The sequence below is a fragment of the Oncorhynchus tshawytscha genome, linkage group LG19, assembly GCF_018296145.1.
Source record: "Oncorhynchus tshawytscha isolate Ot180627B linkage group LG19, Otsh_v2.0, whole genome shotgun sequence".
Taxonomy (NCBI): Eukaryota; Metazoa; Chordata; class Actinopteri; order Salmoniformes; family Salmonidae; genus Oncorhynchus; species Oncorhynchus tshawytscha.
Window position 1 is genome coordinate 38,523,885 of NC_056447.1, and position 13,105 is coordinate 38,536,989.

Sequence of the window (13,105 nt, forward strand, 5' to 3'; positions counted from 1 at the left end):
AAAACATGACACTTGCAGGGTAGTTCCACGCTAACCGTTACCCCCAGTGCAACATACACTTCCATGCTGCTGTGGTCTGGTGGGGCCTTCTTTAAAGTCACATGTGAGAAGGGCTCCAGACCACCAGTAGCTGCCTGGGACTGGAGGCCTTAAGTGTGAGTGTAAATGCACTCTTCCTTACCTGGCCAGAGCAAACAGATTGTAGGCCCATTTGCAAATGAAAAAAAAAAAAGTGTGAGAAGAAGAGCATGAGCAGGAAGTGGAGAAGTGCTTAACCTGACGGTGAGACCAGGATTACACACACAGCTTTGTCAGTCCAGCCCAGAGAGGAAGTGGAGAGGGATCAACTCAACAGGACATAAAAAAAAAAAATTCAGTGCACAGGGGAAAATCCAGTCTGGCAACACACTCTAGGACCGGTTGTTCTCTAGATGGGGAATGACACGGCCTGGTTCAAAACATCACTTAAACAAATGTTCCTGTAGTTGTGTGTATTATACGTGAGGATAACAAAACAAAGTTAGAATATTACATAAAACAGAAATGCCTTCAACCCATTTCCCTGGAGTGACATATATCATTAAGATGTGGAGCAGTCATTCACTAGTGCATGAGAGCTTGCAGAGAGCATTTCCTACTGACAATCTTTTAGGAAAAAAATATGAACTACTGGAACTTAGACTAAAAAAATAACTGATGTTGGCACAAGATGGAGGGAAAGTTGGAGCATAACTAACAAAATGAGTTACCTTAACCATATTGAATTTATTATACAAGAGAGAAAATTCACAAATTCTACACAATGGCAGAGTCATGTCTTAAGTGTAAAACAAATAATAATTAAACAGTCCATGATTTATGGGAATGCTATGAAGTCCGGAAGTTGTGGGCAGAGGTAGAAAGTTGGCTGTCAGAAGTATTACAATATAAACATACTTTTAATCCATCTGTCTGCATATTTCAAGTCATATAGGGGTGTAGTGAGATACAATGGGCTGGATGATTCTCTAGTCATCACTCATCTGGAAAAAAATTATAATAAAAGACAATCAAACTCCCATCATAAACACAATGGAAAAATCTAAATGATTTATTATTAAATATTGAAATAGCATGGGTGACCAAGAAAAACTAACTGGTACAATTTAAGACCACATGGCAAACAATAATGCATTGGGCAGATAATATTTAGACATTGTTCGAAAGTGTCTAAGTTGTTGTTTGTTTATATAAGTGTGTATCTGGAGTGTAAAATATAAATGTACCAAAAAGTAAAACATACACAGTACCAGTCAAAGGTTTAGACTAGAGGTCGACCGATTAATCGGAATGGCCGATTTCAAGTTCTCATAACAATCGGAAATCGGTCATTTCTGGACACCGATTTTGCAGATTTTGTGTCACCTTTATTTAATCTTTATTTAACTAGGCAAGTCAGTTAAAAACACATTCTTATTTTCAATGATGGCCTAGGAATAGTGGGTTAACTGCCTTGTTCAGGGGCAGAACGACAGATTTTTACCTTGTCAGCTCAGGGATTCAATCTTGCAACCTTACGGTTAACTAGTCCAACGCTCTAACCACCTGCCTCACGAGGAGCCCGCCTGTTACGCGAATGCAGTAAGAAGCCAAGGTAAGTTGCTAGTTAGCATTAAACTTAATCATAATCACTAGTCATAACTACACATGGTTGATGATATTACTAGTTTATCTAGCGTGTCCTGCGTTGCGTATAATCGATGCAGTGCACATTCGCGAAAAAGGACGGTCGTTGCTCCAAAGTGTACCTAACCATAAACACCAATGCCATCCTGAAAATCAATACACAGAAGTATATATATATTTTTAAACCTGCATATTTAGCTAAAAGAAATCCAGGTCAGCAGGCAATATTAACCAGGTGAAATTGTGTCACATCTATTGCTTTCATTGCACGCAGAGTCAGGGTATATGCAACAGTTTGGGCAGCCTGGCTCATTGCGAACTAATTTGCCAGAATTGTACATAATTATGACATAACATTGAAGGTTGTGCAATGTAACAGGAATATTTAGACTGATGGATGCCACCCATTAGATAAAACACGGAAAGTTTCCGTATTTCAATGAAAGAATAAACGTCTTGTTTTCGTGATGATAGTTTCCGGATTCGACCATAATGACCTGAGGCTCCCATTTCTGTGTGTTATTATGTTATAATTAAGTCTATGATTTGATAGAGCAGTCTGACTGAGCGATGGTAGGCACCAGCAGGCTCATTAGCATTCATTCAAACAGCACTTTCGTGCGTTTTGCCAGCAGCTCCGCTGTTTATGACTTCAAGCCTATCAACTCCCGAGATTAGGCTGGTGTAACGACGTGATGTGAAATGGCTAGCTAGTTAGCAGGGTGCGCGCTAATAGCGTTTCAAACGTCACTCGCTCTGAGACTTGGAGTAGTTGTTTCCCTTGCTCTGCATGGGTAATGCTGCTTCGAGGGTGGCTGTTGTCGTTGTGTTCCTGGTTCGAGCCCAGGTACGGAAGCTATACTGTTACACTGGTAATACTAAAGTGCCTATAAGAACATCCAATAGTCAAAGGTTAATGAAATACAAATGGTATAGAGAGAAATTGTCCTAAAATAACTACAACCATATGTTCTCATTTGTATGGACTATGAGACCGTTCTAATGTTTCCTGTAATTTCAGTAGTTTCTGTGCTTTAATCTTTTTCTTGAGAGATGTGGCTATGATCGTTCCTCTAATAACCGCCGTAGCTACATCCCACAATGTAGCAGGAGATACTTCCCCATTATCATTATTCTCCAGATAGATGTTCAATTCTGTCTTTATTGAGTCCTTGAAATCTGGATCATTCAGCATGTTTGTATTAAGTCACCATATAGTATTTCTTGGTATGCTATCAAGGTGTAGAGTAAGGTAAACTCCATTATGATCTGATAAGGATTGTAGGATCGGGCAGAGTGACTTAAGCCTGTGTCTATCTGCATTGTACATGAAAAAGTAGTCTAACCTGGAGTATTCAGTGTGGCGGGTGTGGATGTCACACCATACATCAAGCAGTCCTAAATCCTATTTATCTTTTTAGCAACTAGAGACTCATTTTCCTATTTTGATATGTGCTGTCCAATTGAGTTTAAAATCCCCGCCACAGACAGAATAACAGTAAAGACAAACTACAATGTAGAAAATAGTAAAAATAAAAGAAAAACCCTGGGTAGAGGGGGGAATAGTTGTTAAAGAAAAATGAGGACGGGAAAAGGGCAGAGCAACAGGCAAGAGGACCAAGGAGAGAGAGGAGCAGGCAAGAGAGAAATGAGAGAGGGAGACTAGTTCTCATAGCAGATATCCTTGGTTGGTTGTGTGTGAAAGTGAATGATAAAAAAGGCATATAAATCAGACAAGGCAACAGTGATGGTCTAGAGGCCTCCATCACACCCTATACAGGTCCACACTGGCAGCAAGGACAATGGGCACACAGCACTCAACAACCCCCACCCACCACCCCTGGCCTGCACAGCCAACATCTTTGTGTGGTAAATAATTAACTTATTCTGCTGACCAGAGAATATGAGACTAGTCATGAGCAGTGGCTTCTTGCTTGCTGAGTGGCCTTTCAGGTTAGGGCGATATAGGACTTGTTTTACTGTGGATATAGATACTTTTGTACCCGTTTCCTCCAGCATCTTCACAAGGTCCTTTGCTGTTGTTCTGGGATTGATTTGCAGTTTTCACACCAAAGTACATTCATCTCTAGGAGACAATGCGTCTCCTTCCTGAGCGGTATTATGGCTGTGTGGTCCAATGGTGTTTATATTTGTGTACTATTGTTTGTACAGATGAATGTGTTACCTTCAGGCGTCTGGAAATTGCTCCCAAGGATGAACCTGACTTGAGTGATTTCTTTCAATTTTCCCATGATGTCAAAGAGGCTTTGGGTTTGAAGGTAGGCATTGAAATACATCCACAGGTACACCTCCAATTGACTCAAATGATGTCAATTAGCCTATCAAAAGATTCTAAAGCCATGAAATTTTCCAAGCTGTTTAAAGGCACAGTCAACTAAGTGTATGTAAACTTCTGACCCAGTGGAATTGTGATACAGTAAAATAATCTGTCTGTAAACAATTGTTGGAAAAATGACTTGTGTCATGCACAAAGTAGATGTTCTATCCGACTTGTAAAAAACTATAGTTTGTTAACAAGAATTTTGAGGAGTGGTTGAAAAACGAGTTAATGACTCCAACCTAAGTATGTAAACTTCCAATGTCAACTGTATATGCACCACGTCGTTGTGCTCTCACTCACTCTGCTGTGTGTGCAGCTTGCTAGCTGTCACTCAAATTGTAAGAGGCTGAAGCTCATTGGCAAACATCTAGGGGGCTGGCCCATGTAAATTACTACTTTGAGACATTTGCCCCTACAAAGCTAATTCCATCCCAACAGTATAGTCAGCCAGAACATAACCCTCCTAAAGATGGCTGCAAAAACATCTCTTCAGCCCCAAATAACTCTTCAGTGCAGTAACACCAAACAACCCAAAACATTCCACCACTGCCACAGTACAATACTACCATTTCTTCACTCCATCCTTTCATTCACTCCAACAAATGCTAGGCCTAAGCCCTTGGAGACCCTTCACTCCTCCTGTAAGAGACAGTGGACATAGTCACGGGACTATACTGACCGGTCTGCCCCAGCAGCGATCCCTTTAATGAAGTGAGTAAATTCTGCACGGCGCCAGTTGGCTTTCTGATTAAAAGCATCATACAGGCCTCATCTAGAGGGAGGTGCAGCAGCAAAATGGTGGTTTTAAACATTTTTTCCCAGGAGCGGCAGTGTACTGCTAGGGTGTAATACGTTTGCATAGTCTGGCGCAGGACAAAGAGCCAATTAATTGAAAAGAAGAAACCTCTAAAAGATGAGAAGGGGGCGCAGACACACAGATTGTTGCAAAGGAATGTCCTATTTCAGTTTGTAAACAATGTGTAATATGTATGCCCTCTAGTGTCCCCCCCCCCATGAGTACTATATGAATATGGCTTGTCCCACCTAGCGACCTTAAGATGAATGCACCAACTAAGTAGCTCTGGATAAGAGCGTCTGCTAAATGACTAACATGTAAATGGCCCGGAGGGTAGATCAGGGAGGGTCAGTTGTACCTTTCTGTCCGTGCCGACTGCTGAACTTGTCTCCTATCTCTGGTCTCCTGGTCTGTCTCAGCAAGATCTTGATGAGGAAAGCATCGTCTGCGTTGGAGGAGATCATCACCTTCTCGATGTAGGAGTCTGTGGAGCCCTTGTAACTGTAGACAAGAGAACAGAGGTAACAGCTGACCTGATCTGACAAGGCTGAATACGTGAAGAGCGGACCTGAAAGGACTGGGTTGTTTCCCGTCATATGGGGGAAACTAAGTATTTTGCTCAACGGTCAGAAGAGATGGTAGTAGGGCCGGGACAAAAACAGTATCGGGATACTCATTCGTATCGTGCAAAGGAAACGAAAACATCAGGGAGATTGAACTTTTTTAGGAAGACAGCCCTAAAATGTTGGAAACAGCAGGTTTTTAAAACAAGACCAAAAAGTAAAGTCTGTTTGATGTTAACATTTTTGCCATGGTAAAAAAATATTGTGATAGTGGTATAGTCATAGCCCTAGGTAGATGAGGAACAAACATTATATGAATAGTTCAGGGAGTTTGTGGTATTGTTAACCAGTGGTATTGGGGGGGTGTATGAGTGATGAGGGGAGAAGGCACACCCACCTGACGGGCACATCTCTGTACTGGGGCTGTCCTGGCTGGGCACTGCCCTCCAGTGGTGTCTGGGTGACAGTGGGCATGGATTTGTTCACCAGCACCTGCTTATTCTCCACCTTCTCACCTGGGAGACACACAATATTGATGAATTCCATATTTACTAATTCTGTATGCATGAATATCAAATCAAAGACATCAAATGTTTTAGGTTACTTTATACATAAAACACAAATACATCCTTCAACACGTTTCCATGTGGAGATAAGGATGTAACCAAATGGTTGTAATAATCAAATGGGTGACAGTGAGATTCTAGAGTAACAGAGCGGGTTGGGTCCTTCTCCAGGAGTCCTGCTGAAGGGTGCTACTCACCAGGGCAGCAGATGCCGTCAGCATCCAGGATACTGTGCCTCCAGATGGGCTTGCGTGTGGCCGCATCCAGCATGGGACCCATCACCTTGTCAAAGGTCTGGTTGGTGTAGCGCCTCAACGTGCACTTAGCGTTCTTGTAGACCAGGCATCTTCCAAATCCTGAGGCAGAATAAATGGAAGATGAGGGAGAGTTCAGTATCGCAAATAATTATTTATACCAGTACTTTTTGTATTTCAGGATAGTAACAAGAGCACTACATCTAAAATACATCAATGACTATGTTCAGAAGAGGGCAGCAGCCAGGAGGGCAGCCAGCCAGGAGGGCAGCAGCCAGGAGGGCAGCAGCCAAGAAGTTAGACACTTGTAATTTAAACACTTTACATTGTATTGAGAGTACATTGTTAGTTTTTCGTCAAATTTTCCTTCTTAGCCTATAGACATAGATCAGTAACTCACCTCTGTCTAGAGAGGCCTTGTTGAGGATCAGAGCGTCCTCTATGTCGTAGCCGCTGTAGCTCATCACAGCCACTGTGGCGTTCTGGCCCGCAGGCAGCTTCTCAAAGTCTATCAGCTCTATGGTTCTAGTCTTGACCATGGGCTTCTGAGGGTAGCCCAGCAGGTACATCAGAGTGTCTATACGGTTCCTCTGGTTATAGCCAATCGTACCTGACAGGAGAAACCATGGAAATAAAATTACAATGGACTTTTTAAAATGTATTCTTCAAAACGTAAAATATTTGATTACTCAATTGTCTGAGAAATCATTCAAAACTCATTCAGTATATCTTAAGAGCAAAGAATAAACAAAAGTAATTACTAATTTTCAATTTAAGGAAACATATTTAAATCCCAGATTTATTCCATTGCGTGTGCGTCTTAACCAAACAGTGTATCACATCAGAGAGTATCCTAAAAGTGGACGAGTGGTTTTTAATCCTGCTTCTCCAGAGGCCGGGGTTGAGCCAGGGCCAGCTCCCTGGTACAAACACAGTGGAGAGGAGATGGGCAGGCCATGGAATAATGGCTGGCCTCCCTGGAGGCCTTGACATTTGTCAAATGCTATTACTTCACAATTAGGCAACAGAGCCCTGTGATAATAGGCCCCTGGTCACACACACATATTAGCACATGTATAGGCCTGGCCACACAAAACAGACACAGCAGAGGATATTAGGCCAAATATAGTCCTAGTCGCAGTGTTTTTGTGTAAAGATGGGGAGGGAGGGGGTGAATGGAGGGAGGGGGATGGGGGTGACTGGGCTCGTGTGAATGCTAGTGGAGTGATTTGGAGAAGTTTTGGTTCAGGGAGCTCCTGGGCTCCTCTGTGGTCTCTCCCTCGCAGCTGAGCACACTGACCCCCTGAGCACACTTAACAGCAGACACAATGAATTGCTAATGACACTGGGTGACTAGCAGGGAAAGGCCTCTGCACACACAGGACACAAAGGAGGGCCTACGTAGGCACCTCATGTTTGGATGTCCATGTGCAGATACAAAAACACTCCATCACACAAAGTGCATTCTGACAAGAAATGTGTTCACATCGGTACACACTGCTCCCTTGGAGGATGTCTGAGGAGTCCTGATGCCTGATCAAAGGTGCAACTTAAAAACAGCCACCCTCTACAGACCGAAGCAGAGGAACCAGCGAGTCTGTAGAACTGGAGAAGTGTCTCACCCATGGCCTGCTTGCCCATAGCACACTGGTATGTGTTCCTGGGGGACTGATTGTGATGGGGGTAGGGGATCAGACCAGCACAGACCCCTAGTAGTGTGAAGGGCTCAATCTCCAAGTGTGTAGTATCCCTACGTACAAAACAAGAACATTGGGACTGAGAATTACATCCAGCAGCAGAGACTATATTGAGTACATATGAAAACAACTAGACCAGAGGGGCCTAACGTGTCAGACAGTATAGAGCCATGGCCAGAAGTTACTTATTAATCATGTGCTCATAGAGGGCGATCTGACAGTCATTCTCCTCGTTCACGTCCAGGTACTCCACCAGGCTCTCATGGAGGAAATCCTCAAAGGTTCTGACAGCAACAAAACAGAAAGATCATCAACACAAGCATTTCAAAAAGCCCACAACGTCCATCACTAATGTAAACATTTTGACCCTCTAGCAAGTACACTGGGCTGAGCTTAAAATCCAATCATATACAAGCTAAATTCATTGGTGGCAGATGCTAGTTTCTTTGTATTGAATAACGTTAGCTGTATGAGATAAAATGGAGCCCACCTGTATCCCTGGGTCAACTCCTCGATGTGTTTGTTCTTAACCATTGGCTGTCCTTTCTTCACAATGATATACGGTCTGGCAGGAGCAAGAACATCAGTTTAAAAACGAGTTAAACTCACTTAAACCTTCAGAAATGTGTTGAAAACTTTTTGGTGCTGAACCCAGGCTGTGTTATAACTCTGCTCCATGCACAGACAGTGGCAGGGTGTCATGTCGTCCCTGGTGCCCCTACCTGCAGAGGCGTCCTCCATCTGAGGAGACGTAGACACAGCGGTCGGTTAGGTTGGTGGAGATGGACACAAACTCGTTGATGAATCCAGCCCGTCGCATCAGTCTGAAGGTGTACACCAGCCTTTGGTGGTCCCGGATCACCCCCAGGATGTTACCTGTGAAGGATGGACACACCCAGAGAGACCGACTTTGAGGCACAGAGCGCCTTACACTAAATACTTACGGACTTGACTTTATTAGGGGTTATTTGACAGGGACAATGCAAGGATCAACATTTCTCTAAATGTGTCAGATTTAAATCAGCTGGCACATTTGCCTCTGCAGTCCCCCCTGGACTACAGATGAACACACCCACACAAATAATGCATAATCCAGGACTTGGAGCTTGCCACTGAATAAATCCGATGTGTGCAGGGCCACAGACTCCAGCAGGGGATCTGGGAATAATATGAAACTTGAAGAAACGGAGGAGCCACAGTGTGGAAGGGTTTGCGAGCACTCTGGTGCTTTGACACCTGCTGTTACTAATGAATAAAGCCTGGTTAGTCAGTCAACATAATTTGACAGTTATCATTGGCTAGAAAAACAGACACTAATTAAAGGAACCAGTCCAGTCTTTCTCATGGCGCACTAGTAGCACTAACTGAATAGCTTATCATCAAAACACACTGCATTAAGCACAACATATGCATTCCGGAAACTGGACGTTCCATGTTCTTTCCCTTCATGTTAGAGGCATTGTATTGAAAAGCAGAGGAAGGCTTAACATTTAAGTAATCAAACAAGGGAAAAGCTAACAGCAACAACCATCCTGGCTTGAAAGCCTACTGCTGATTATGTGTAACAAGCACTTATGTGTATGCCTCTGGATGTCTGGTGTGTATGCGCAACTGTGTGTGTGCAGTCACCATTGAGGAAGACCAGGAAGACACTTGGGTAGGAGAGCTCCTCTCCACACAGCAGGTTGACATCCTCCACTCCCAGGTTGAAGGCCAGCTTGACGATGGGGCCGTCCTCCATGTCTGTGGTGATGTGGGTCATCAGGGCCAGGTTCTTCACCAGACCACAGGCCTAGGACACAACACAACAACCGGTCAGAACCTGTTATACACAGGCCAAGGCAACACCACCTAGAACTGGGTTAAAACTGGCATTAGGGTTAGGGTTGTCCACAACACCTTGTGAGCTGCGGTTCAAATTTCAGACAGTTTTCACACAGTAGGAGTGTTTGCACGAGTGTGTGTGTGTGTATGATGTTTATGCAGGCCATGGTGTGTGTGTGTGTGTGTGTGGTGTGTATGCAGGCCATGGTGTGTGTGTGTGTGTGTGTGTGGTGTGTATGCAGGCCATGTGTGTGTGTGTGTGTGTGTGTGTGTGTGTGGTGTGTATGCAGGCCATGGTGTGTGTGTGTGTGTGTGTGTATGCAGGTGTGTGTGTGTGGTGTGTATGCAGGCCATGGTGTGTGTGTGTGTGTGTGGTGTGTATGCAGGCCATGGTGTGTGTGTGTGTGTGTGGTGTGTATGCAGGCCATGGTGTGTGTGTGTGTGTGTGGTGTGTATGCAGGCCATGTGTGTGTGTGTGTGTGTGTGGTGTGTATGCAGGCAGGCCATGGTGTGTGTGTGTGTGTGTGTGGTGTGTATGCAGGCCATGTGTGTGTGTGTGTGTGTGTGGTGTGTATGCAGGCCATGTGTGTGTGTGTGTGTGTGTGTGGTGTGTATGCAGGCCATGTGTGTGTGTGTGTGGTGTGTATGCAGGCCATGGTGTGTGTGTGTGTGTGTGGTGTGTATGCAGGCCATGGTGTGTGTGTAGGCCATGGTGTGTGTGTGTGTGTGTGTGTGGTGTGTATGCAGGCCATGGTGTGTGTGTGTGTGTGTGTGTGGTGTGTATGCAGGCCATGTGTGCAGGTGTGTGTGTGTGTGTGTGGTGTGTATGCAGGCCATGGTGTGTGTGTGTGTGTGTGTATGCAGGCCATGTGTGTGTGTGTGTGTGTGTGTATGCAGGCCATGGTGTGTGTGTGTGTATGCAGGCCATGGTGTGTGTGTGTGTGTGTGTGTGTATGCAGGCCATGGTGTGTGTGTGTGTGTGTGTGTGTGTGTATGCAGGCCATGGTGTGTGTGTGTGTGTGTGTGTGTGTGTATGCAGGCCATGGTGTGTGTGTGTGTGTGTGTGTGTGTGTGTGTATGCAGGCCATGTGTGTGTGTGTGTGTGTGTGTGGTGTGTATGCAGGCCATGGTGTGTGTGTGTGTGTGTGGTGTGTATGCAGGCCATGGTGTGTGTGTGTGTGTGTGTGTGCAGGCCATGTGTATGCAGGCCATGTGTGTGCAGGTGTGTGTGTGTGTGTGGTGTGTATGCAGGCCATGTGTGTGTGTGTGTGTGTGTGTGGTGTGTATGCAGGCCATGTGTGTGTGTGTGTGTGTGTGGTGTGTATGCAGGCCATGGTGTGTGTGTGTGTGTGGTGTGTATGCAGGCCATGGTGTGTGTGTGTGTGTGTGTGTATGGCCAGTTCATGCAGGCCATGTGTGTGTGTGTGTGGTGTGTGCAGGCCATGCAGGCCATGGTGGTGGGTGTGGAGTTTATGCAGGCCATGGGTGTGTGTGTGTGTGTGTGTGTGTGTGTGTGTGTGTGTGTGTGTGTGTGTGTGTGTGTGTGTGTGTGTGTGTAGTTTATGCAGGCCATGGTGGATGGGTGTGTGGAGTTTATGCAGGCCATGGTGTATGTGATTGCGTGTGTGGGTGTGTGCGTGTATGCTTGCCAATGTGTATGTATGTGACTGTGCCTGTGTATCTCTCTGACTCACCTCTCCCTCAGGGGTGTCGGAGGGGCACAGCATGCCCCACTGGGAGGGCTGCAGGGAGCGGGGTCCGCTGACCTTCCTGGTCTTCTCAAACTGGGAGGAGATCCTGGTCATCATGCCCAGAGCAGAGATGAAGGAGAGACGGGACAGCACCTGGGTCACACCCTGACGGTCCATCTTAAACCTCTTCAGGGACCAGTTGCCCTGGGGGGCACAGAGAGAGAGAGACAGGTCAACTGCTTGAAGCATTAAACATATTTAGCATGTGTGACAACACTGCTAATGTTAAAATGGCTTTAAAAATAAACACCTTACTTGATTGATGTCCCTAACTGCAATTCACTGTGGCATCAGCTTTGACACAATATCTTCATGATATTTACAAAAATGAAAGAATAGAAGACCAACCTCACACTTGTGTAAGGTACAGAAACATTACATTCAAAATTGGATGCAAAAAAACCTGACAACCTAGAATGCCCTTTTGACATACGTCAATCCGTATGGACACCTTTGCACTGTCTGGCATAAAGGACCAGAGCTTGAAATGGGGCAGAGAGCAGCACTCACGGTGGAGATGGCGTTGACCATGCCGTTGGTGATCTGGTCCTGGCGCATGTGTTTGACAATGTCAAACTGTGCCGCCCGCTGCTTGGGGATGATCTGGTCTGAGATCTTCTTCAGCTCGGAGTTGAACTTCTTAAAGAGATCCTCAAACAGCAGAGACAGCAGCTAGCCAGGTGGGGCGAGAGATTGTCAGTAGTACAGTCAGAACAATACGTATTAAGTGTCTCAGAGTAGGAGTGCTGATCTAAGATCAGGTCCTCCCTGTCCATAAAAGTCACTGTGATCTAAAAGGCAAAACTGACACAGTGGAAACATCGAGTCTCTGATGCAAATAGCTAGACGTGAAATAACAATACTCAGAGAGCTAGTCGTATCCCCTGGAGACACAGACAAGGCAAACCCTCTGTTCTCCTGGCTTCTGCTCACAGCTGTTCTGTTCCTCTCCGCTATCAGCTCAGAGACAATGACCAGGTCCTGGGAGACAGATTTAATAACCAGGTGTGCCAACCCTGAGATAAGCCTGACCTGGCCTCTCTCCCAGGTCTCTCTCCTCAGTAAGGCCTTTAGTGGGGCACCTCTCTCACTCTTTCAACCCCCAACAAATTTGCATACATCAAAACAAACAAGCAGTCCTGGCAAAATGTAGAATAAAGAAAAACAGCTTCCGTCGCACAGCTGGGCCAATTAGCTGAATGTCAGGGAATCATAATTGGAGAGAGGAGAGATTGCTGGGCGTTGTGAGTACTTAAGCTCTCTATTGAAAGGAGGTCCTGCGCCCCCCTCCTCAATCAGAGAAGGTCGGGTGGGGGGAAATTAAAGGCCTTAAGACAGCCGTAATTACATTATCAGAGCCGGGGCCTGTAGGATTAGCTCAATCGCTCCAGTCAAGGCGGCCATTCCTTTGTCAAGGCTCGGAAAAATGCCTCCGCTTCCTCGGCCCTGGGATTTTGGTGGTGCTGCTGCGTATCTCTCCCCCCTGACAACGAGCGAGGCGGGGAGGGATGAGGAAGAAAACAAAACAGGCAACAATAAAGTGGGAATTAATAGAGGGAGAGGGGTGACAGACAGGTGAAAGATCAGGGCACGGGGAGACTGGATTAGAGTCCGTATCGATTAGCACAGGCCTGGGATCAGTCCTCAG

General features: G+C 45.4%; 1 protein-coding gene across 1 annotated transcript in view; it reads right to left on the reverse strand.

Annotated features, from left to right (window-relative positions):
• polr3b (polymerase (RNA) III (DNA directed) polypeptide B) overlaps positions 1-13,105 on the reverse strand; it is a 39,574-nt gene that overhangs the window by 10,397 nt on the left and 16,072 nt on the right. Inside the window, exons 13-23 of the mRNA XM_042301639.1 lie at positions 11,968-12,129; positions 11,401-11,601; positions 9,512-9,674; positions 8,605-8,758; positions 8,373-8,447; positions 8,068-8,166; positions 7,808-7,935; positions 6,586-6,795; positions 6,129-6,287; positions 5,763-5,880; positions 5,161-5,303 (exon numbers count right to left, since the gene is read on the reverse strand). Of these exons, the coding sequence (XP_042157573.1) occupies positions 5,161-5,303; positions 5,763-5,880; positions 6,129-6,287; positions 6,586-6,795; positions 7,808-7,935; positions 8,068-8,166; positions 8,373-8,447; positions 8,605-8,758; positions 9,512-9,674; positions 11,401-11,601; positions 11,968-12,129 (1,612 nt within the window). The remainder of the gene's footprint in view (positions 1-5,160; positions 5,304-5,762; positions 5,881-6,128; positions 6,288-6,585; positions 6,796-7,807; positions 7,936-8,067; positions 8,167-8,372; positions 8,448-8,604; positions 8,759-9,511; positions 9,675-11,400; positions 11,602-11,967; positions 12,130-13,105) is intronic.